The sequence below is a fragment of the Podarcis liolepis genome, assembly GCF_965112155.1.
Source record: "Podarcis liolepis genome assembly, chromosome: 9".
In the NCBI taxonomy this organism is placed as follows: domain Eukaryota; kingdom Metazoa; phylum Chordata; class Lepidosauria; order Squamata; family Lacertidae; genus Podarcis; species Podarcis liolepis.
Window position 1 is genome coordinate 71,818,025 of NC_139564.1, and position 24,155 is coordinate 71,842,179.

Here is a 24,155-nt window from a genome sequence, read left to right on the forward strand (position 1 = left end):
TACAAGAAAATGTGGAAATAACTGACTTTAAAAGGTAGGAATGGGCACCTGCTTATTTACCGTATTTTTCCGTAAATAAGACACCCCCATGTATAAGATGCCCCCTATTTTTAGGGACTCCAACTTAAGAAAATAGGGGGGAGATTACCCCATGTATAAGACAACCCACAGTTTTTCACATATTTTTTAAGTAAAAAAAACCTACACAGAAAAGTACGGTATTTATCTTAATCAAGTTAATGGAATAATTTAGAGAGGTCTGTCGACACCTGTTAGCCACTGTAGCTAAACAGAATGTCAATGTACATACATAATAGGTGTGATATCTAAAGGGCTTGTCTGTACTTGTTTGTGCCGTGTTTAGAGAGCATGAGTCCAAATGGTTTTTCCCTCTTTCCAAAACTGCTCTTTAGCAGTAGATTGGAACAAATGGCAAGCCAAATTGAGTTGAGTGCTAAAGAACAGTTTTTAGTTCTCAGTCCCACTGGATAAGCTGGAAGTCATACTCAGAGTACAGTCGTACCTTGTGTTAAGTACTTAATTTGTTCCGGAGGTCTGTTCTTAACCTGAAACTGTTCTTAACCTGAAGCTAATGGGCCCTCCCGCTGCTGCCACGCTGCCGGAGCATGATTTCTGTTCTCATCCTGGAGCAAAGTTCTTAACCTGAAGCACTATTTCTGGGTTAGCAGAGTCTGTAACCTGAAGCGTATGTAACCTGAAGCGTATGTAACCCGAGGTACCACTGTACAGGTGAAATCACTGCCCTTCATGCCCTTTTTGAGAGCTTGTCGGCACCTGGCTGGATCCAGCAAGACTTATGGGGCTTCGGTGAGTGAAAAACTTGTCCCGTTTGCCCTTCTTTCTTTTGCATTTTGATATATGCTTGTTTTACGACTCCAGCCTTACCAATGTAAAGGAAAATATTTTGTGTGGGTGCATTTACTCTCTGGCATCACTACAGAAAATGCATCAACTCTTAATGTAACATCACTACACTTTGAATTACTGTCCATAAAAGCTTACACCACTCCTTATTTCTCATACTTAACGATGCAATTTTTAATTATATTATGCAGTGCTCCAGAAGTGACTTGGCATGATAAAGATAAAGAATTTGTTGAAAGTACATCTGCTGGGATTCAGAAAGTGTTCTGATAACCAGGGGTGAACGAAGGCGCCGTGACACCCGGCGCATGTGCAGGCCGCATGCACCATACGTAGCAACGCCACACATGCGCTGTACATAGAGGTTTGCCGGAGGCACTGCTCCAGCGCTGTATGGACAGCTGCAGCCGCGAGCAGAGGATCTTCTACATGCAGCTGTAGTGGCAATGGAGGGACCCCACCGCCATCCGTATGGTGCTCAAGCGGCGCCGGCAGCAAACCGCTATGTACAGCGCATGTGCAGCATCATTACGTACAGTGCATGAATGTGATGCCGCACATTCGCTGTATATAGCAGTTTGCTGCCAGTGCCGGGATCCTCTGCTTGCGGCTGCAGCCACGAACGGAGGATCTTACATAACTTGAGTTGTCATTACTCTATTCCATCCCATTCATTTCAGTGCAAAGGAATCACAGTGCAAATGGTGGTGGTTTGCGGCGGGGGACATTATTTCATTATCGTTTGCAGACTGAAAGCAACAGCAGCAGCAAACATCAGGCATTTTCACTGGGTTGACAGGCACTGCCTTGAGTCAAAAAATTTGGAACATTTCTATGGAGTGGGCTGAAAATGAAAGAGCCCAAACAATCAAACTTTGTAATTTGACATCCATTTGATTCTGAAATGTGAATGTTGATGTCCAATATCATGATTTGAGCATGTTAAGGAATTTTGAATCTGGTTCTGAAATTTCATTTCCCTCTAGATGGGACTTAAGTCTGGAGAGTTTGCAGCTTAGTGATCCTTTCTTTCTTGATCTCCCTCTTGTGGTTAGACTATGAACTGATGGCTTCCTTATGGAGCCTTAGAACTCATAATTTATTTTTTCCTCTGGACACTTTAGATTCTTGGGGCTCAGCCGCTGGGTTCAATGTTGACACCTTATCTCCTTTTCTCTTCGGTATCTTATAAGGCGGTCTTTAGGAAGTTCAATTTATTTTGAACAAGTCGGGGAGCATGAGTGCCTACGAGGTGCGGGTTGATCTGGAAGCTGCAGGTGATCTGTCCCTTTTTCATTGCATTCCGTTTCCTAGGCAGCTTCTCAACTGAACTAGTCCTCAAGGTGGAATTAAAACCACGTCATCATTCAGAATCAAGAAGCCCAGCTAACAGCTGGGGATAGTGGGTGGTTGGCCGCTGTAGGAACACAGGATGTTGGACTAAGATGAGCCTTTGGAATGATCTGGAAGGACCCTTCTTGTCTTCTTTAAGACATCCAGTTCCTTTGCCCTTTCCTCATTAATGGTAACTGGAAGCTGTGCATGAACGATGTAGACAAATGGGCAGTTCAGGTCCTGTGAGAAAGACCCTTGTGCTGTGACTCTTGCCTTTCATGCTCAGCACCCGGCCAGGTGGGATAGTATATGCCTCCCTGCCCCCTGAAACCCTTCCCCCCCCTAATCACTCCCGGAAAAGATCCTTCCGTATGTCCCCTTCCCCACTCTCTAAGAGACCCTTTTTTGCCCCCCTCCCAGCTCCGACCTTACCCCTGATACCCTTCTACACCCCGGAACACTGGGCAGAGTACGACTAAGCTGCAGTTAAAGTTAAACTAAGCTGCCAAAGTTAAACAGACCTCTGGGGAGGTTGACTTTGACCCACAAATTGGAGGATCCCCGTTTGGTTGCCTGGGATTTGCAGCCATTCATGGCACAATGGCGGGGTTCCAGTGTCCCTGGAGACGCCAGAGAATTCCAAGGCAGTTGCAGCCAGAGATGTCTCGCTGCAGGAGCCAGTGCTCCTATTCCCCAGGACCCCAACCATCCCTCCCTCCCCCAATCTGCCCCCCTCCCCCAATCTGCCCCCTCCCCGAATATGCCCCCCTCCCCCCTGAGATCTTCCCTGAAGATATCCCCCTCCCGGCTTCCCCCCTCCCCCCTGAACTTCCCGAAAATATCCCCCTCCCCCTGAGTTGCCCTCAGACCTTGTCCCACTCCTCTGCTCCCTCTCTCTTCAGCCCACCCCCGAATATGCCCCCCTGCCCCCTGAAACCCTTCCCCCCCCAGAAAAGATCCTTCCGTATGTCCCCTTCCTCAGCCTCTAAGAGTTCCTTTTATGTCCCCCTCCCAGCTCTGACCTTACCCCGATACCCTTCTACACCCCGGAACACTGGGCTGAGTACAACTGAGCTGCAGTTGTTGGTAAGTATGACAGCCCAATGGGTTATTGTCTATGCAGCTAACTGAAGATGGATCCCAAACTCCTGCCCAATTCATCATCTCCCATGGACCAGGTGAGTGTGAAGCTGGAAAAATGGCCTTGTGGGCCAAAGTTAAACAGACCGCTGGGGAGGTTGACTTTGACCCACAAATTGGAGGATCCCCGTTTGGCTGCCTGGGATTTGCAGCCATTTGGGTCACAATGGCGGGGTTCCAGTGTCCCTGGAGACGCCAGAGAACTCCAAGGCAGTTGCAGACAGCTAGAAATGGCTCTCCTCTGCAGGCACCAGTGCTCCTTCCCAGGACCCCAGCCATCCCCCCCTGAACCCCTCCCCCAATATTCTCTCCTCCTCGAATATGCCCCCCTGCCCCCTGAAACACTTCCCCAATGGGACCAGTACCTGCATCACTACACGACTGCCACTGAGCTGCCAGAGCCAGTTCAAGAATAGTTGGAGCATACAGCTTAAGGCAATTGGGGAAACATGGCTCCCTGCTCTTCTCCCTTCATATGGAGCGTTTTCAAATCCCCCTGCACCCTGAGGACCCCTCAGAAATTGTTCCACTCCTCTGCTCTCTCCCTTCAGCCCACCCTGGAATATGCCCCCTGAAACCCTCCCCGATTATGCCCCCCTGCCCCCTGAAACCCTTCCCCCCCAATCCCTCCCAGAAAAGATCCTTCCATATGTCCCCTTCCCCACCCTCTAAGAGACCCTTTTTTGCCCCCCTCCCAGCTCCGACCTTATCCCTGATACCCTTCTACACCCCGGAACACTGGGCTGAGTACGACTAAGCTGCAGTTGTTGGTAAGTATGACAGCCCAATGGGTTATTGTCTACGCAGCTAACTGAAGATGGATCCCAAACTCCTGCCCAATTCATCATCTCCCATGGACCAGGTGAGTGTGACGCTGGGAAAATGGCCTTGTGGGCCAAAGTTAAACAGACCGCCTGGGAGGTTGACTTTGACCCACAAATTGGAGGATCCCCGTTTGGTTGCCTGGGATTTGCAGCCATTGAAGACATCCCCCTCCCGCCTTCCCCCCTCCCCTGCGCCCTTTCTTTTTTTGGGTGTGTGGGTGTGCTCTACAACCATGGATTTTAAAATAAACCTATCAGATTTGGGCAATACTGGAAAACAATTATTTTCCCAGCTCACACTATATCATTTCCCCCTATCCATTGCCATCTTCCTGTTCTGCAATGGGAAATTCCAGCTGTTCTAGGATTAAATATAAAGTAAACTGCACATCTACAACCTAGACAGCATTTTAAAAAGCAGAGACATCACCTTGCCAACAAAGGTCCGTATAGTCAAAGCCATGGTTTTCCCAGTAGTGATGTATGGAAGTGAGAGCTGGACCATAAAGAAGGCTGATCGCCGAAGAATTGATGCTTTTGAATTATGATGCTGGAGGAGACTCTTGAGAGTCCCATGGACTGCAAGAAGATCAAACGTCTCCATTCTGAAGGAAATCAGCCCTGAGTGCTCACTGGAAGGACAGATCCTGAAGCTGAGGCTCCAATACTTTGGCCATCTCATGAGAAGAGAAGACTCCCTAGAAAAGACCCTGATGTTGGGAAAGATGGAGGGTACAAGGAGAAGGGGACGACGGAGGACGAGATGGTTGGACAGTGTTCTCGAAGCTACCAGCATGAGTTTGACCAAACTGTGGGAGGCAGTGGAAGACAGGAGTGCCTGGCGTGCTCTGGTCCATGGGGTCATGAAGAGTCGGACACGACTAAACAACTACAAATAAAAATAATAATGTAGGCCACTGATACGCACACTTTTTATCTACCCTTAGTTAGAAACTCATTCACCTCCCTCAAGTATAAAAGCAAAATCCATGTGTGTGATGCAGATGTCCTCTACTGGCAAGAGGCAGCACTGCAATCAAATCCATTAACTTCTCCCGAGTATGTACAGCACACGATAAGACAGGCAAACTGTGCTGGTCCAGGGGGGAGGTTACCGTGGGGCGAGGTCCAGGACCTGAGTTGAGGGTCATCAGACAGTCCTCCTCGGGCAGGGTCCACAGCGAGAAGCCAGGCAAGGACAGGAACTCTGGGGGAACAGGACTGGATGCTGGCCGAAACAGCTCATCAACGACGTTGCTCCCGCAACCTGGGACCGGGCTGACTGGCCTTTATCTTCTCTGAGGCCAGGGGAGGTCCTGGCCCCCAGGTGACCCGCCTATCCTGGCCTTAAGGTGAGCACTCCTCCTGAGAGAACCTAGTTCCCTCCCCCTCTCTGCCCTGAGCCTCTGCAGCTCAGGAGAGGCTGAAGGGTTACTGGACCCAGGGGGAGACTCACCTGTAGGCACTGAGTCCTCAACCACCTCCGGAGCCAGAGTGGATTCACCTGGTGCCTGCTCCTGAGGATCCGGCACAGGTGCAGGCGCTTCAGAATCAAGGCCCTGCCCCAGTTCAGCCGGCCCTGGAGGCGGGGACTCCTGTGCAGGCTGGGATTCCTCCGGTTCACCCTCTGAATCGGATTCCCAGGCCATCACACCAACATTAGAGAGACAATTATTCTAGAGAGACAAAAGAGGCGTAATTTCTCCTGATAGCCAACTCTCTCTTCTTTTGTGCATGTTCATCTCTTACTGAACAGGCTTTTTTCCCTTTAAAAAAAGGTTTAGGGGTACAGTGGTACCTCGCAAGACGAATGCCTCGCAAGACAAAAAACTCGCTAGACGAAAGGTTTTTCCATTTTCGATTTGCCTCGCAAGACGAATTTCCCCTATGGGCTTGCTTCGCAAGACGAAAACGTCTTGCGACTTTGTTTTCTTTGTCTAAAAACAAAGACATGTTTTGTTTATAAAGTTAATTTATTTTCCCTTCAGTTTTTGAACTGCTCTTTACAGTATGTGTGACTTTAAAGAGCAGTTAATAAACTGTTGTTGTACCAAATTTGGCTTTGGACTTTTTTTGATCATAGGAACGGATTAATTGATTTTCAATGCATTCCTATGGGATTTCGTGCTTCGCAAGACGAAAAATTCGCTAGACGACAAAAATTGCGGAACGAATTAATTTCGTCTTGCGGGGCACCACTGTATTCTCATTTTACTAATGTTGAAATACTGCCCCTCATTGAGACCAAATTTAGATTCACAAAATGTTTAGGGGTATGTGTACCCCTGCGTCCCCCCAGGAAAAAAGCAACGGGTTTTTGAAACGCCAGACAAAACTGTGAACAGAGATGACCGTTGCCCTCGCGCCAACTGTCGCCCGGGCCGCGAGAGCGGCGGTTGGAAGCGGGGCGCACGCGCAGAAGGGACAGCGTCTCTGGCCGCGGTTGCCAAGCGAGAGCGCCCGGGTCTATGGGGCGCATACGTCTATGGGGGAGAGAAGATGGCTCCCTCCCCTGAGCAGGTGGATGTTTTCACGGCCCCGCACCGGCAGATGAAGCAACTCGTCGGGCTTTATTGTGACAAGGTATGAGGGGAGGAGGAGGAGGTGGCTTCTGAGGGGCGGGCGGCGCGGCGGCCATAGCCGGCGGGGAGGTCGCGCGCCCCTCGTTACGTGAGGCGCTGGGACACGCCCCTCGGCGCCCTCAGGCCTCGCTCGGCCAGCGTTCGTTTGCTGCGTGAGAGGGCATGCGCGCGCGCCCGCTGAGAGTGAGGAGAGAGGTGTGTCAGTATCTCAGCTCGCAGTCAGAGGTAACTGGCCTCCCCTGGGCAACCGACTGAGATACTTGTTGGCCTTCCCGTCTGCGTCTCCCGGCAGGATACAGGCAAGGTCACAAATGGCGATCCTCCTCTCAGACGTGAGAAGAACACACCATCCTCCCTCTCCCTGCATTCCCCCAGGGAGGGGGAAAGAGACAGACAGGAGTCTATTTACATTTCTTTATTCCTGTCATTTCAGCAGTACAGAGAAACGTGACTGCACTCTCCAGACTCCAGCAGTAGAGTCACAACTCCACCCCTGTACTTCCAGTACAGGTCAGATGACACTCTGAGCTAACATCCGGTGCTCGGTACAGAGAATAGACTGCCCCCTTTTTCCACTAGTACAGTTCCAGACAACAACATCCTGTTTTGCATTCCAGCCACCTGCAGCTGGCTTTTGCATTGCTGCTTTTTTCCAACAATGTGCGCCTGCGCAGCTGCCACCGCTTGGCGCGCGCCGTGACTCCTCTCGGCCACCGTCGTCCGCGCACGTGTTTCTTCCCCCCCACCTTCCACCGCCACATTCCTCCGCTTGCAGATTTCCCCTCTTTCTTCCCCGGTTTTTATGCGCTTAGTTGCGAACCTCTGACGCAGCTTCTCCACGTGTTGTTGTCTTTATCTCGGATGCGACCTTCTCGCCACACGTGTGCACGCACGCACGCGTGTCCCTGGCTTAAGAATCTTTTCCAAAGGCGGCACCCGCGAACGAAGCGCGGCCTAAGTGCATTAGCCGCCGACTTCGACACTCCCCTCCACTATATACACCCCTCCTCCACTGCGATTCCCAGCTATGCTGCTACATGAAGGCAGAAACTCCTTAGAAGACATTATTGGACTTTTGATGACATGAACCATGCGTGTCGAATATGGACAAAGAGCTCGTTCAGAAATCCAAATGTCAAAAAACATAGGTGGTTGGCACCCCTCTGTGCGCCTCCGGGGTTGAAGTCAAACTCTAGGAGAGTTACAGTGCCTGCTGTGACTGTAGAGACATTGGCATTTCTTTCCTCTGCGCTTCTCCCAGCAGTCCCAATGCAAAAATCCTGAGGATCCATGGGCTTTTACCTCTCCCCTCCCAGGCAGCCTCAGCTAGCATCCCTTATCTCTCTCCTGATCCCACCGATCAGCTGCTATCTTTCAACACTCCCTTCCCTCTTGTTTGTCTTAGTGTCTTTTCCTTAGCCGGAGCAGTTTTTTGCTCCTCCTTTTCTTCTAATTTCTCTCCTCACTGATTTAGTCTTCCTGTCTCCTCTCCTTGCAAGTTTGATGTCTTTACCTCCCCCCTCCCAGGCAGCCTCCTTTATCTCTAGCGTCCCTTTTCTCTCCCCCAGATTGGCAAATGATTAGCGGCTTTGGGGGGGGGAGCATGATTTGCTTTTTGCTCCTGGGCAATTCGGCTCCAGGGACCACACATTCACTCCATAAGATGCAGACATTTCCCCTTACTTTTTAGGAAGAAAAAAGTGTGTCTTATGAAGCGAAAAATACAGTACATACATACATAGAGGAGCAGAGAACCTGTAGCTCTTCAGATGTCACTGGTCTATAAGGCCCATTGACCCTGACCACTGGCCAAGCTGGCTGGGACTGATGGGAGATGTGAGTCCAACAACTGGAAAGCCACAACTTACCCACCTGCTACTTCAATCAGCATTACAACAAGGGATGTGACTGCTACACTTTTTACAGTATCAAATGCACATTATACAATCTGTGTCCTGGGGAAATGTTAAGACAGATGTGCTTGTGATTGTTACTGAGCCACTTCCCGCCGCCATCCTACACCCTGCCATTTACCAATGCTGCCTTTGAAAATCAGTAAAAATGCAGTCATGGACAATTGCAACTGAGAAATGGTACAATTTTCTTTATTAAAAATAATTTACATCCGTTTTAACATTTTATGCACAGTTCTCAGCAAACTGAACTTTGTAAGATTTCTATACAATACTTATTAGTGAACGTAAAACAATTATATACTGTTTTGTTGCAGTTGCTTAAGTATGGTTAATAAAATGCATTATTTCACAGATGTATAATTTATATTAACAGCCCCCAAATCTGATAAAGGATTAGAATAAAGGTTCGCTTTCGAATCAAAACCGAAGAGAACTTGAAGACAAAATAGATTTCCAGTTCCCATTATTTTAACTTCCTAGGGCTTCAGATCAGCACTTATTAACTCACCCCAAGCCTTTCTGAGCAAAATATATATTGTGCTGCTGCTAAGCAATGGATATAGGTAATTACTCTCAACCCAATAGGGCCATACAGGGAATTATTTTGCATGTAAAAAAGAGACAGTGTATATCACTCAGCTCTGGTCTTTCAGATATGCTTTCTGCCTGTATCAGGAAGACAAGTCCACTCAAATCCACGAGTGTGATCTCGAGGTGGGGGGGGGGGGCGGCAGTGCTCAAGTCCCACTAAAATGATTCCAGACCTGCAGCCCAACTTAATTCATGTTTACTTTGAAGTAAATCCCATAGGGGTCAAGGGGAATTGCTCCCAAGTAAAAATACAAAGGACTGAGCCTTGAAAACAGAGTATTTCAAGTTTGGAAGGGAAGATCCAAGTGATGGCCAAAACCATCAAGGCAGCTCAAGCTGTCAGTCAACACACAGCGAAAAACTACAATGGGAGGCCCTGTACTTTTAAGGAAATGGCTACTACTGATTTCACGGACCAGGAAAATAATGCCATGCCTATGAGAATGAAGTTGGCTTGCTTAAAGAAGCATTTGAGTTTATCAGAACAAGGGCATTAATGAAGGCGTTTTATGGGTGGCGTTTAACTTACTCCCAAAGGCATAGGGCAGCAAGAGATGAGGGATCCTGTGTATAAGTCACAAACATTTAAATGAGTCTGCGCCTTCAGGCAGGCCTGACAAATGTCATGTTCAGTTTGGTATTAGGGAATGATGGGTGCATCTGATAAGACAAACCAGCTGCACGTCTCAAGCAGCAAGTATTTTTGAGTCTGGGTCCACTGATCCCTTACACTAACCAAGAAGATCCCACCAGACCAAAAAAGTTAGTTTAGATATTACTATTGGTAAGGTATCTTTAGTAACAACTACCTTGCCTTCTGCAATTATCAGGACAGAACTCTGATGCCAAGCACTTCATTCAAACACCAATAATGCAGATAAGAGACCTCTCTCAGTATATTGGTAGTAAAAAGTTATTATTAGCCTTGAGAAAAGCACCTAGCACACATCATATATAGTGGAGATGATGATGACAATAAAATAAATAGTAATAATAATAATATTACTTATACCCCGCCCATCTGGCTGGGTTTCCCCAGCCACTCTGGGCGGCTTCCAACAAGAGATTAAAAATACATTAAAACATCAGTCGTTAAAAACTTCCCTAAACAGGAAGTTTAGACAATACCGGCCTGGTTCACCTGTAAGAATAAACCGTGGCTTGTCAAACAAACTAGAGCTTGCTTCGCCAAAGTTTTCTTTTGTTTTTCAGCTGTTCATGCCTTTCTAACTTGGTGAGCTTCTGGGATGGAGTAGCCAAAGGAACTATGAATAACGAAGAGTGATGGGTTTGTGTAGAACACAAAGCTACAGTTAAAACAAAGCAAGAGTCATAAACTAACAACAAAGCTAGCTTCAGATTATGGCTTGTTAGCAGTAAGTAAGCAAAATAGAGTTACGCCCCTGGGCAGAGATCAGGCAAGCAAGCTAACCATGGTTTAATTGACCATGGCTTAGTGTTACGTGCAAACCAGACTTTTAAAGAATGCCAACAGAACTCAATAAAACTCCACCAAACAAGGGCTAAGGTGTTTATCTCACTCATTCACTGAAAGGAACAGTGGTTCAAATGGGTTAGATTCATATGCATGCTCACATACTCTTTCCTGATCATTTAACCTTTCTTTCCTCAAAATTATTTGCAAGGATACTAGGTTGTCATTGGAGATTTTCTGTGGTGCACTATTCACTTGGAACGTATTTTTTCTGCATGAGGATGTGTTTGCTCTTAAATTGCTCTTTATACAATAAATTGAAATGGACTTTAATTACTAATGACATTTTCGTGCAGTGGAAATTTCCAAAGAGCAAAACCAATTTTACTGTGTATATCTGGTGGACTTGGTCAATCTTAAAGGTTACTTCTTACTGTAGAATAATTGGCACAGACCATGTTGTTAACTAAAACTACTTTAAGGTACAGAGTATGTGAAAAAGAATCCAACACAACTCATTTAAAACCCACCAGGCCTCTGCTTTCCCTGCTGTGACACAGAAGATGCTCAATTATATAAAGGAAACTGCTTCCAGTGGCAACACTGAGAGTCCAAAAAGCAGCAGCAGCAGCAGCAGCAATGTCCCTGTTTTAACAGGTGGTTTGGTCCAGAATGCAAGGATCTTTAAGAACTGATCCCGTCCTGTAAATGGGAGTACAAGGCCACAGAGCTGCCTCAGCAATATAAGTGGGTATTTAAAATACTCTTTAGGCCCCAAAATTGCAGCTGTTTTTCACTGCATACTAAAAGCAGAAGAGAACCAGAGAGGCTACTTAAAACAGAACAAGTTGAAACCCATTGTTGCGGCTTCCGATGCTTTCCGCTATGGTGAAAAGCGGCTCCCACACTAGCGGAGATCGTTTGTGCAGCTAATTAAGGATAATTTGAAAGTAATTATCCTTGCAAGCCCCCCGTCCCTGGTCGGTGTGTGTGTGTGTGTGTGTGTGTTTCACTCGCAGATCGTCTGATGCCTGCCTCTCGTTCCGATGGAATGTGGGAGGAAGGGGACGCTGATGAACGTATCAGTAACTCTCCAACGCGGTCACTATGAGCGGAGGTTCTTGTTTCTTAGGATGGATTTGGTTTTGGATCTAAGTAACAGGCGTGTTCTGGACTAAGGGGACAAGATAATTTGCTAAATGAATCAGCCATTGAGTGCCAAAGCCTAATCTGGAGAGGATTTTCATTGTAACCTGATTGGTATGTAGGGGGAGGGGAGCCTTTACCCTTTCTTTATATACATTATATTTGCTGTTTTATGATTTGACAAACCTTCCCCAAAGTATTAATTGTTAATGGATTGGAAAAAATGCAAGAGGGAATTAACGAGAACTTCATAATTTTTATGGATTAATTGCAAGAATTGAACTGTGTAAAACATCACAATGATTTGTGGCATTGACCTTCTACGGAATGGTAAAGAAGACTTTGGGTTCTGACTTATCGTGGCTTTGGAGAGATACCGGCTTGTTAACGGATGGGAGAGGGATCAAAGAAGATAATTCTGGATATCTGCCTGGGGCTATAGCGAGACACCAGACCTCTCTTTGTCTTGGATAAGCAAAATGGCGTGTGTTGCAGTGAAAATTGCAGTCCTTGAGTGCAGAAAGCGCAAGTGAAGGGAAATGCTGAGCATGGAATAGAACATGAAGAGTAAAGATGAACGAAAAACAAACATTTCACACAGAAATTTACAGGATCAAACTCCCCTTGCAAAACTAATGGATATGGAAGAGTTAAATGCGAATGAAATTAGTGGCTGTTAAAATAAAAGATCAAGATCGGAACTGTTGTATTTGGACTGAGAGTATTGGAGCAGGACAAAGTAAGATCATCATTCCCTGAAATCCAGAACCCGGGAAGTCATTCAAAATTGTTTAATTTGGTATTGGATAATTGGCTTTTTAAATCGTATTATAATTTGGTATTGTATTAATGCGGCTTTTATTGGATTGTTATAAATGAAAATTATTAAAAATTATTAATCGAAACCCATTGTTGCAGCTCAGTTCCTCAGCGATTGGTAGCCCAGGTTGCTTCTCTCAGGATTATAGCTGGGGGGGGGGGGGGGTAGCCTGTTTTTTTGCCCCAGGTGAAGTCTCCAGAGGAATGCCATTGAAGCTCTCAGCCTGTGTGTTTGTGTATAGAAATGGGGGGGGGGCACGCACTGCCAAACTAAATCTTTGACCAGGAGAAATAAAGTCTAGTTTTGCCCCTGCTTCTCTACATTCATTAACTCCAAAAGGCAAATGGGGAAAAGAGATTGCTGCTGTTTCAGCAAAGGGGGAGGTGAGGCCAACCCTGTAAATATCCGTACTAGCTCCTTGTCAAAAATTCACCTAGTTTTGTGTTAAGATTGCAGCGCCCTGTGTTTGTAACTTGTGGCCTTCACGCTGACTTTTGCTTTTGATTTTATGGAAACCTTAATTAAAAGGAAACTACCCGTCCTCATCAAGCCAAACCATGTGCTGCCATCAAACCAACAGACAGCAGTAAGAAAGCTGAAGGTGTCAAAACTGGGGTGGGGCCCAACGACAGATAGTCTTCTGGCTTAAAATCTTCAACACAATTCAGTTTCAGGTTTCATGTCACTTTATTTACAAAATGGTCTAAGACAACCCCCTCCCGCCCATCCCCATACTTACAGCTCTCTTTCACAACACACACGTCAATTTTTTAAGCAATGTCAATAGCACCATTCGAGTATTATTTTTAAAATCCAGGCGGATCTTGCTGCAGTCACTACAACAATTCACAATCTTTTACATCCATGGACGAAATTTCAGAGTGCAGCAGGACTGTACGCAGTTCCATTGATGGAGTGAGGCCTGTGCAAGCCATTGCGGGGTTGGCCCATTGATGCATAGTCCCCCCAAGGTGTGAGCAGGCCTCTACAACAGCCTTCGGACCATGTAGTTCAGAATGCCACCATGTTTATATAACGTTATGTCCATGTCACTGTCAAATGCGGCAACCACATGAAATACTTTCCCTGTGTTTGTCTTTAAAGAGACAAGAATGAGAGGCAAAAGCAAAAAATATATTAGGACTGTGTCATTTCCTAACATCTCTATAGTAGGATATTCTGTAATAGCGACAGCATATTGCAGAAACAAAAATCCTGAGGCCCTCAAGTCTTGCTTTAAACTAAACTAGTTTTATTGCTTGTGGAAGTTAATGACTTAATAAAAATACCAGCAAAGTCTGTAATGTTGGGGATCTGGGACTGAGCACGCAGATCTGCTCCTAAACAGCAATTTGACACTCCTATGCTCTTCACAGCTCTGATTCTAAGTGTTTCTCCTTTTCCCATAAGTTATGAAAGAAAAACAACCACCCCTCTGTAAGAAATAACTGGCAGATACACAAGTCATACTCTGAGCAGACCCACTGAAATCAATGGATGTAAGCTTATCATAACTAATTTAAATTGGATACCACCCCACAATAATTATGTAGGTCGGCTTCACTGGAAGGGAGCTGCACAGGAGCACAGGGCAACTGCACAGATCCTGCTCAGTCTCTGGGGCACCTGTGCAACCGAAGCGTGTTCAACTAAATCCTACCCATAGCAGACCCACTGGAGTGAGTCAGATCTCTGCCCCTCACTTTGCTGCACTCAAAAAAATTATTGCCTTAAGATAGTTGCCTGTGCCATGAGCCTCTGTGTAGCCCTGCATGTGTTTGAAAATATGTCTCTTTATGAATTCAGACAAGATTGCTCCCAATTATGTTTTTGCACCATTCAAATGACCTTGACATAAGTCTTCCCTTTATCTGAGCACCTTTCAGGACACTAAGTCGCTTAGCACAGCTTGCTTTGCATATACAGTGGTACCTCGGGTTAAGAACTTAATTCGTTCCGGAGGTCCGTTCTTAACCTGAAACTGTTCTTAACCTGAAGCACCACTTTAGCTAATGGGGCCTCCCACTGCTGTGCTGCCGGAGCACGATTTCTGTTCTCATCCTGAAGCAAAGTTCTTAACCCGAGGTACTATTTCTGGGTTAGCGGAGTCTGTAACCTGAAGCGTATGTAACCCGAGGTACCACTGTATTTGTACCTTTGTACAGGTACCACTGTATTTGTACCTGTATTTGTACCTTATTTCTCCAAGTCTCTACAGGGGTGGGGAAACTGTGGTCTTCCATGTGTTGCTAGCCCACAACTCCCATCAGCCCTCATCTCTGGCTATGCCAGTTAGGTCTGAAGGCCTGTCCAACAACATCTGGAGGGCCACAGGTACCCCATCCCTGATCTAACGGCCAACTCTGGTGCTGACTTCTCACTCAAAAGGAGACCCCCGCCCCCCCCCAAACACAGCTCATATTAACTTACTTTATACTTCCACCTTTTATGAAATGGTGTGGATACCATAAAACTGCGTCATTAGCAGCTTACAACAGAGGACAGACCATCACATTTGCGCTTCAAGGAAAAAGTAAATCTCTTCTATTACTAACACTTGCATTCAGAAGTCAGTCTGAGTTACCTTTACATCTAGGGAGATTCCAGGGGACAACTCATGAGGAAATGAGATTGAAAACTGTTCTTTGCCTGTCAGGCCCCAAAACGTTGCGTTTTCCTCGGGGAGGAACTGGAGCGGAGCAATGCCCATTCCAATCAAATGACTTTTATGGATCTTCTCATAGCTTTCAGCAATAACTGCTTTCACACCCTGTAGAAATAGTTATATCTGGCTTAGATACCATCTGAACAATAATAATAAAAGTCATCTTCATACAACCGCTCAACCCTTCTGTTAATACAAAACGTGGAGAAAATCTCAAGACAGAGAAATCTAGTTTATTGGAAAGTGGCCAGGAATGCTAGCCAAGAGTCATGAGGGTAGTAACAATGTTAACTAGCTAATACTGTCCAGCAGAGATAGGAAAACTGTAGTCCAGCAGCATCCTGAGGGGCCACAACTCTTACTAGCCCTAACCATTGGCCATACTAGCCAGGCACTTATGGGAATTAGGAGTCCTAGATCTGTTATTGCCACGGAAATAAAACCTCGTTAGGTCTAGTTTACCAGGATTTCTGGTCGATAAGCAAGAAGCAACTATGTTAAATCGTTGATTCAGATGTACATCATCTCTAAACTGGTCCCGGTTTGTGAATTTAATGGTCAAAACCACAAACGGGCACTCTTTAAAGCTCAGTGAAAAAACTGGCTCATGCATTTTCAGAAGGCAAAAAATGGCATGCTTTAAGCTCGATGAAAAACAGGCAAGCAAAATCCTGTCAAGCAACCTGAAGTAATAAAACACTGAGGCTTCTTGTTACTTCGAAGTTAACACAGTGGAAACATACCAGTAAAAAAGGTCCTTTTGCAGCCCAGTCTCTCGAGCTCCCCAGTCCATACTTCTTGCCTGCTAAGATTATCAGAGGGATATTCTCTTTGCGATACAACTCAGCCGCATCAAATACATCTAGCTGCAGGGGAGAGAGCAAGAGAGAGAAATAGATGGGGGGAAAGGACATGGGGACATTTCTAATATGCAGCAGCCCCCCATAACTTTGAACAAATATGTCCTCACCGTCTGTCCAGTTGGAAAGTGAATTGTTTTAGGAGCAGGTTTCCCAATGAATTTATTGAAAAGTTTTATGTTTGCAAAGGTGCCTCTTGTCATCACTGCATCGTTTCCCCGCCGAGCACCATAGGAATTGAATTCACGGGGCGTGAGGCTACGAGAGACAGCAGAGCATGCTCAGTATAAACGTGCAACCTGAAAAGTGGACTTTGCTCACAAACATCCCTTAGGGAAGTTTTCCTGTGCCATAGACTGCTAGTCAGGTGTGGAACCCTAAGAATACAGGTCAAAGTATTATATCATGTGTGTGAGTTATAAATGGATAGCAGGCACTTAAGGCATTCTGACTACCTGTTAACCCTGCAGGGACCTGCAGCCTAATACATAAAGCTCTGCAGATGACACTGAACTAAGCAGAAGGTTCGCTATGAATAAAGGTAAAGGTAAAGGGACCCCTGAGAATTAGGTCCAGTTGTGGCTGACTCTGGGGTTGCGATGCTCACCTCGCTTTATTGGCCGAGCGAGCCGGTGTACAGCTTCCGGGTCATGTGGCCAGCATGACTAAGCCGCTTCTGGCGAACCAGAGCAGCGCACATAAACGCCGTTTACCTTTCCGCCGGAGTGGTACCTATTTATCTACTTGCACTTTGACGTGCTTTTGAACTGCCAGGTTGGCAGGAGCAGGGACCAAGCAACGGGAGCTCACCCTGTCACCGCCGACCTTCTGATCGGCAAGTCCTAGGCTCTGTGGTTTAACCCACAGTGCCACCCGCGTCCCTTTTCACTATGAATAGGGTCCAGTAAAAACAGGACAGATTATGCAGAAAAGTCTGACTATAAGCCTGAAAGAAATTCAGTTAATCCTGCTTAGCAACCTACTTTAGCTATGGTACACACTGTTCATCTGGCCAAGCAGCAACCACCACAGCAAAGCAATTTGTGAGGACCAGCTGAATTCTTCAGTTTCTTTCCCTCACAGTTCCTCTGAAGTTTCTTACCCCTTGTTGGTTAAGTATCTGGCAGCAGCGCTGCCCCTCGCAATGCTTCCTGCAGGTGAGATGTGATCTGTCGTGACCGAATCCCCCAAATACAACAAGACGTGCGCATTCTCAATACACTGGGGTGGAAGAGGGTCTTTGGTCTGCCAGATGAATGGACACAAAAATAGATGAATACACCCCCTCTCCTGGTTAATTGAAAACACACCCAAAAGGCACAAAACGGAGCTAATGTCAAAAGGTAAAGATGTTCAAAGTATGAAAGCAAGAACGTGCGCACAGCCCTGGAAAAGGAGACCATCTAGCAAAGGACCAGCTTCCCACAAAGGCAAAACTGATGTTTCTGAGAAATCAACAAGCAAAGCAGGTACGCTCTAGCTTCTCGTATTCTAAGGCATACTGTTTCTGAACACGGAGGTGCCATTAAGACTAGTAGCCACCGATAGATCTGCCCTCCAAGAACATGGCCATTCTTCTTTAATATCTCTCTAAGGAAGCGGCTGTCACATATTGTGGCAGCAAATTCCATAAATTAATGTTGTGGTATTTGAAGAAGTACTTCCTTTTGACTGTCCTGAACCTAGTTCTAGTGTTATGAGAGATCCTTTCCATTGAGAAGGACAGCAGAATGGTGTTGACATCTTAAATTGTGGTCAGAAACATTCCCCTCACTTATTAAGTTCCCTTTCCTACAATACCTAGAACACCTCAAACATACAGACTTGGTGTTACCATACTTACAAGCTTATCAAAAAAGGAAGGACATCGGATGTAAGTAGACTTCCAATCCCACGTAAATAAGACTGATTCAGGCGCTTCTAGAGAATTCCACCGCTTATTTCCTTTCTGCAAAGCAGGAGATATAAACTTCTGATCATCTTCTCCTGTCTTGTACCCAAAATGCCAGTTACTGAATATAATATAGTGGAAACGCCACAACAAAATGCCACATCAACATTTCTTTTCTTTGTAACTGATAACTTTTGTTAACTCAGCCTTCCAAAAATTTCTTGCTGTTAATAATAACAATAATTTATTTGTACCCTGCCTAATTTATTTGTATCTCAGCCTAACCTACTTCAAAGGGTTGTTGCAAGGATAAAACAGTGAGAATGAAGGAGACTGTCTGAGATCCTTAGAGGCAGGTTATAAACACAGTAAATAAATCAGGACATCTGGCTGTTTATGCTGTTGCTTTTTATATTTGCTATAGATCTGGCATACAGAAGTGCTAAAGGCTAACAAAGATGTTTGAACCACTATGCATAATTTCATTTTAAAATTTACATACAACATTCCCTGCTAGGAACATGACACACTGAGTGATGCACAGGAAAAAGCGTTTCATTTGAGTCTTGCTGAGTCAGAAAAGGAGTAGGACACCTTTTTCACCCCAAAGGCCACATTCCCTCAGGAAATGCAAGTGACCTGAGGGACCAGAGGCAAAAGTGGGCAGATCCATGTATGTGTCTGTTACCTTGTCTACAGGAGGGGACATTTCAGCCATGCAAAAAAAGGAATAGGTTTCCCATGCACACACCTCTCTCCAGACAGGCAAGCGAGCGGCATTATTACAGTTCCAGGGCACCTGGTAGGCAGGCAAAAGCGCCCGAGGGCTTGGAGCGCAGGGGGTGAGGCCAGAGAAGGAGCAAAGCCTCTGGCAGAAAGAGCTTGGCCCTGAGAATGCCTATCGCTGATTAATAACAATGCCAAACTACCTCCATTTTCCCCTTCAGCTCTTTAAACATGGATGATATAACGAACTCTTCTTCCACTTGCTGAAGTTCTTCTCGAGTGGGCCAAATATCATGCAAGAAGATTCTTTTGCCATCAGGACTGACCCCTACAAAGAAATTTTGATCATGGTGATAATTGCAGAAATTACTCCTCCGCCATTTCTACCCGTCTTAAAAGCATTACGAACACCCAAGAGCTTTCTTAGCTGCACATACTGCACATAATTCGCTCTATGACACACAATATTCCCCTTAGCTCACCTGAAAGCAAATCACTTTTGGAGAAGAGAAAATTGCTGAACTGGTTCACAACGATCAACTTGGTTGCTTTGTTAGAAAACATAGGTAGGTTATTTTATGGCGTAGCGGAATCTAGGCCATAATGCGTCATACACTAGGTGAGGCTTCAAACAGCGCAAGAATGGTAAGCGTTGCTCTTAGAGCAAGTTAAATGCCCTGAGAGCATTACAGGAACAAGCCAAGTCCTGGATGAAATAGGAGCTGGAAGGAGAGGGATAGTTACCTAATGGCTCAGTCTGGAAATCAATATTCACAGTTCCTGCTATAGCATAAGCCACAACTAGAGGCGGGGAAGCAAGGTAATTGGCACAGATGCAGCTGCAGAGACGGCCTTCGAAGTTTTTATTTCCAGACAAAACTCCACAAGCAACCAAGTCACCCTGAAAGGCAGAAAATTATACATTTCTCAACATCTGCTTCATTGTCATGGTTGCTTGAATTTCTGTGAGAGTTTACAAGTAGCTATAAAGGAAAAGCTGAGGGGTAACCCTTGATGAAGGATACCCTCTTAGTGGCAAGAATGATTATTCGCTTCTCATATTCCTAACCTCATATTGTTCCTTAACACTCAAACTACAGAATTTGCCTTTAAACCAGGGCTGGGGAACTTGCAGCCCTCCAGATGTTGTTGGGACTAGAATGGAACTCCAATACTGGTATTAAATTCCCTAGCGCATAAAGATATATACTCCAAGAGTGTTTTCATAACCATATGGGACAGACAGACAGACAGACAGAAAATACTTAAGTGCACGGGGGCAATTATAGGGAAAAGGGCCCCTACTTTCCTAGCTCTACACACTTCACAGAAGATCTCACCCTCCAGCCTAAACAGTCAGCAGGGCAAAGTCTGGACCTTTTATTTTCCCCAATTGGTCAACAGGAACAAAGTCCATTATGCTACAGTTGTTAAAACATTACCTGCACAATTGCATTCTGAATGGTTTCTGGCAAAGGAGCAGTATTCCCAACACATGTGGAACATCCATAGCCAACGACCTCAAATCTAGAGCAAAACCAGGATTTTAAGAGAATGTCAGTGTTTCATTAGTGCAACCTACTTTTTCATTCACCTTTGCACTGCAGTGAACTCTCTGAAGTTCCCCTGCATGTTATGGGATCATTCGAAGAGAGCGGCTGCATGGCCAGGGCCTCAAGACTCTCTGCCTGTCATACTGAAATCCTTTCTGCCAGTGGGTTGCTGATTCAACCCCTGGCACCTCCAGTTTTAAAAAAGGAAGGACAGCAGATGGAAAAAGACCTCTGCATTGTATCTCACTATGTTCTACTTAGAGTAGACTCACATAAATTAATGGAGCTCTGTCTGTCACATCTATTAATTCCGGGGGTCTACTCTGACAAGACCTTAGTTGGATCCAGTCCCATGGCTTGAGATCCTTAAGAGCTGCTGCCAGTCAATCCTTAAGAGCTGCTGCCAGTCAGAGAAACAATGCTGGACTAGATGGACTCTCTCTAGACCAGGAAGGTCTGATAAGACAAATAGTTTGACCCCTTATAATGCAGTTCCCATGTTCCTGTGTGCTTGACCAAATTTTCAATAAATAAGCATGCCCCCCCCCCCAGTAAATTATGATCTGTGGGGTTTTTTAAAATAAAAAATACTATGAGCATAAATACAGCAATGCTTAGCATATGCCTTACAGCAATTATTTAGCTTCTGAATGCTGAGCTGGTCAAATGTGATGTGGCTAAAAACCATGAGCCGCAGAAACTTTAAAAATGAATCAAATGCCAGTGAGTTTGCAAGCAACACACTAATTCAGAAGCTATATGATGTTTGCATGTTACTGTGTTACTACTTTTGGATTTGACCATGTCACTTTAAGCATGCATTTTAAGCCTCTACACAGAAGATCACAGAGTCTTTAAAACTTCTACATATGAGAGCAAAGAAGTTAGTACCCAAGTTTATTGAGGTATGGCAATACACCACTGGAAGTGAGATAGTGCGTGACCATTCCGCTGCCAGGCGATAAGCTGGTTCTTATGTACGGTTTAACAGTCAGGCCAGCTTCAATGGCTTTTTTGGCCAACAGACCTAGGGAAGGATGAAAGCAGCAGTGAAATAACGGTACAAAAATTCTAAGGGGCAAAGTGATGTTGCCTATAGATAAATTACCACAACAGGTAGTACTGTTGGAGAAAAGTTTACTCTTTAGTTTAGAACAGATTATGTATATGCAGAAGGGTCTCAGGCACAAACCCTGCAATATCCCTTAAAAAAAAGTCTCCAGCTACTGTATTTTTCGCTGTATAAAAAGCACCCAGTTTTTAGAGGAGGAAAACAATAAAAAAAATATTCTGAATCAAATGTCATTGAAGAGTCTTTGCATGGCTATCCCTGAAGCCAGAACAGCAAGAGGGATTGCTGCGCAGCAATCCCTCTTGCTGTTCTGACTTCAGGGATAGCTGCGCAGCCTGCATTTGCTCCATAAGACGCACACACATTCCCCCTTACTTTTTAGGAGGGAAAAGGTGCGTCTTATAGAGTGAAGGTGCGTCTTATAGAGTGAAAAATACGGTGTGTGTTGAAGAATTTTTTGTCCACAACCCAGAAGAAATCTCTGCCGAAGTCCCTGATGAACAGTTGCCAGTTAGGATTAACCGTTCAGGGTAGATGGACCAATGTATGACTCTCTGTCATTGGAGGTTTTTAAGCAGAGGTTGGATGGCTATCTATCAGGGAGTCTTCAGCTGGGATTCCCGCATTGCAGGGGGTTGGACTAGATGACCCATGGGGTCCCTTCCAACTCTACAATTCTATGATTCTATGTACGACAGCTCTAGATATCATATTAACTTCATAAGCGGCAATATCAAGCCCAGGTGCAGCATTCCCTCCATTCATTTTGATGGGGCGTAGCGGATTATGACCTTCATCCTCTTTTGATAAGCAATTTCAGAAAGACGAAATTCTAACATTTATGCTTTTGCATAAATCCCCAGAAAGTTCAATCCTATGAGCCAGCAGGTTGACCACTTGTTTATATTAAGGCAAGACCAAAATCACAGCTTCACTGGCACAAGGTCACCATTAGCAATGCTGCTCTTGTGCTGGAAGCTGGCCCAGGACACTGCTGTTGTAGTATTGCGGGCATGACTTCAAGAACCACCACCACTTTTTCACAGGTAATGAACAGAACTTTAAACACAATAAATAATAAAATACATTTTTTAAAAAAGAACAGCTACTACTGTCAGGTGCAGAACACTGGGAACTGTGAAAAAGCTGCCGTGTTGCACCAGGTACTGCAGAATCTGTGAAGCATTTTAAAGACATACTGTTCAACAAAAAAACACAATCCCAGTACAATTTCAGCTATCCAAATTTAATGGTATTATAACTAAAATGCACCTCCACACTTTTCAAGCTTCTGGTTAAGCTACACTGGCACAAACTCCTCTGTCTGCCTTCTACAGACATTTATAGGATGGCGGTTTGGTTAACGTGGCTCTATAATGCAATAGATAGAGAAGAAAACCGAAACCAGGCAGAGTATACCTGCTCCTAGCATTACAGAGGGGTTGCAGTTGTTTGTACAGCTGATTACTGCAGCAATGACGACTGATCCATGAGCCAGCTTGTACTCATTTCCTTCATACTCCACAGGAACCACATCCCTTTGCCTTTCAGCTGGAATCTGAAAGCCTTTAAAGCCAGCCTAGGGAATCAAAACAGACATTGCAAAATCAATTACACAACAAATTCAAAGCTGCTTTTAAGCAAGAGAGGGGACACTAGAATCCTGTGTAGGTGTATAGCCTTGGCAGCCAGGAAGCCAAAATCCAGTGGCAACATCTCCAATAAATTGGGGGAACTAACACAAACTATTTTATTAAGTCTGATTGCAAAATCTGCATGGTATACCTCAATCTGTATCCTCCCATTCCTAATGGTTTCGTGCAGACCAAGACAAATGTTTGGTTTTCCGCATGGCCGCACTTCAACCAGTGAAAGAGACAAGGGTTCTGCACTCATGTTTGCATGTTACAGTACCCAGCTGGGAGCATGAGAAGACGTGTCATCTAGGTGTGCCCTTTGATTTTCAAGCATTACAGCTGACAGGAAAGAGCTTAATTTTTGTTTTATAAAATGTTGTGACAGTGAAAGAAGCAGGCCTCTTTCCCACAGAACAGAGACTATATAATTCAAAAGCATAGAAACCCTAATAGTAGTTCTTCATTTCAACTGCACATACCTTTTCATTTAAGCAGGCCTGGAAATCACTCTTCATATTCGTAACAGCCACTCTGTCCTGTGCCCTTTTGGGACCACTTACATAGGGCATTATAGAACCCAGATTTATGCATATGACCTGATGGAGTAGAACATTTGTTAATAAATTATTGCACAGTATACAGCACTGCACTGCTGCCTAGGCTTTCAATATAAGCTAGCCAAAATTTGTGGACTACCAGGACAATTTTGCAAGTTTCTTTCTACAAATCAGGCTTTGGCAATTTATGTAAGACACACTTTGCAGACAAGCTGAAATTAACAACTTTTCTTTCTAGCAAAAGATGGAAAAGCAACATATTATGCGATTTTAATATTTTTGAAAGTCACCCTAAATTAGCAGTTTACAAAGGCCATTTTACTGAACAGCAGTAATCCAAAATGCCAATTAAAAAAAATACTAAGATTGAAATACTAAGAGCTAGCGTTTGAAATCCCAAACCACTTCACAGTCTGCTCCACACCAGTTCCAACAAGAACTCCTGCGAATATCAGAAACTGCCAAAGAACACTGTAATTTGGGAGACATTTTGGGAAATATTCAACCCACCCAGGAGGTA

At 45.1% G+C, this 24,155-nt stretch overlaps 1 protein-coding gene and 2 long non-coding RNA genes across 5 annotated transcripts in view; 1 reads left to right on the top strand and 2 right to left on the bottom strand.

The window, feature by feature from the left end:
• Window positions 1–1,534: 1,534 nt before the first annotated feature.
• LOC310686670 lies at window positions 1,535–4,954 on the bottom strand. Of its 2 annotated transcripts, none has more exons than XR_014516031.1 (2): window positions 4,615–4,954; window positions 1,535–2,460 (listed from the first exon to the last, which is right to left on the bottom strand). It is a non-coding gene; the product is annotated as an uncharacterized lncRNA (long non-coding RNA). The 2 variants fall into 2 exon arrangements; XR_014516032.1 differs by lacking the exon at window positions 4,615–4,954 and adding an exon at window positions 2,742–2,914.
• Window positions 4,955–6,389: 1,435 nt separating this feature from the next.
• Window positions 6,390–12,759, top strand: LOC310686680. The gene is made up of 2 exons (XR_014516042.1): window positions 6,390–6,767; window positions 8,457–12,759. It is a non-coding gene; the product is annotated as an uncharacterized lncRNA (long non-coding RNA).
• Window positions 12,760–13,342: 583 nt separating this feature from the next.
• IREB2 (iron responsive element binding protein 2) overlaps window positions 13,343–24,155 on the bottom strand; it is a 33,775-nt gene continuing 22,962 nt past the window's right edge. For both annotated transcript variants that reach the window (XM_083460433.1, XM_083460434.1), the window contains 12 exons: window positions 23,558–23,674; window positions 22,861–23,020; window positions 21,261–21,396; window positions 20,259–20,343; window positions 19,561–19,717; window positions 19,020–19,144; window positions 18,043–18,147; window positions 17,302–17,444; window positions 16,310–16,457; window positions 16,083–16,205; window positions 15,259–15,444; window positions 13,343–13,770 (listed from right to left, as the gene is read on the bottom strand). In XM_083460433.1, the coding sequence (XP_083316559.1) occupies window positions 13,660–13,770; window positions 15,259–15,444; window positions 16,083–16,205; window positions 16,310–16,457; window positions 17,302–17,444; window positions 18,043–18,147; window positions 19,020–19,144; window positions 19,561–19,717; window positions 20,259–20,343; window positions 21,261–21,396; window positions 22,861–23,020; window positions 23,558–23,674 (1,596 nt within the window). In that variant the 3' untranslated portion in view covers window positions 13,343–13,659. The remainder of the gene's footprint in view (window positions 13,771–15,258; window positions 15,445–16,082; window positions 16,206–16,309; window positions 16,458–17,301; window positions 17,445–18,042; window positions 18,148–19,019; window positions 19,145–19,560; window positions 19,718–20,258; window positions 20,344–21,260; window positions 21,397–22,860; window positions 23,021–23,557; window positions 23,675–24,155) is intronic.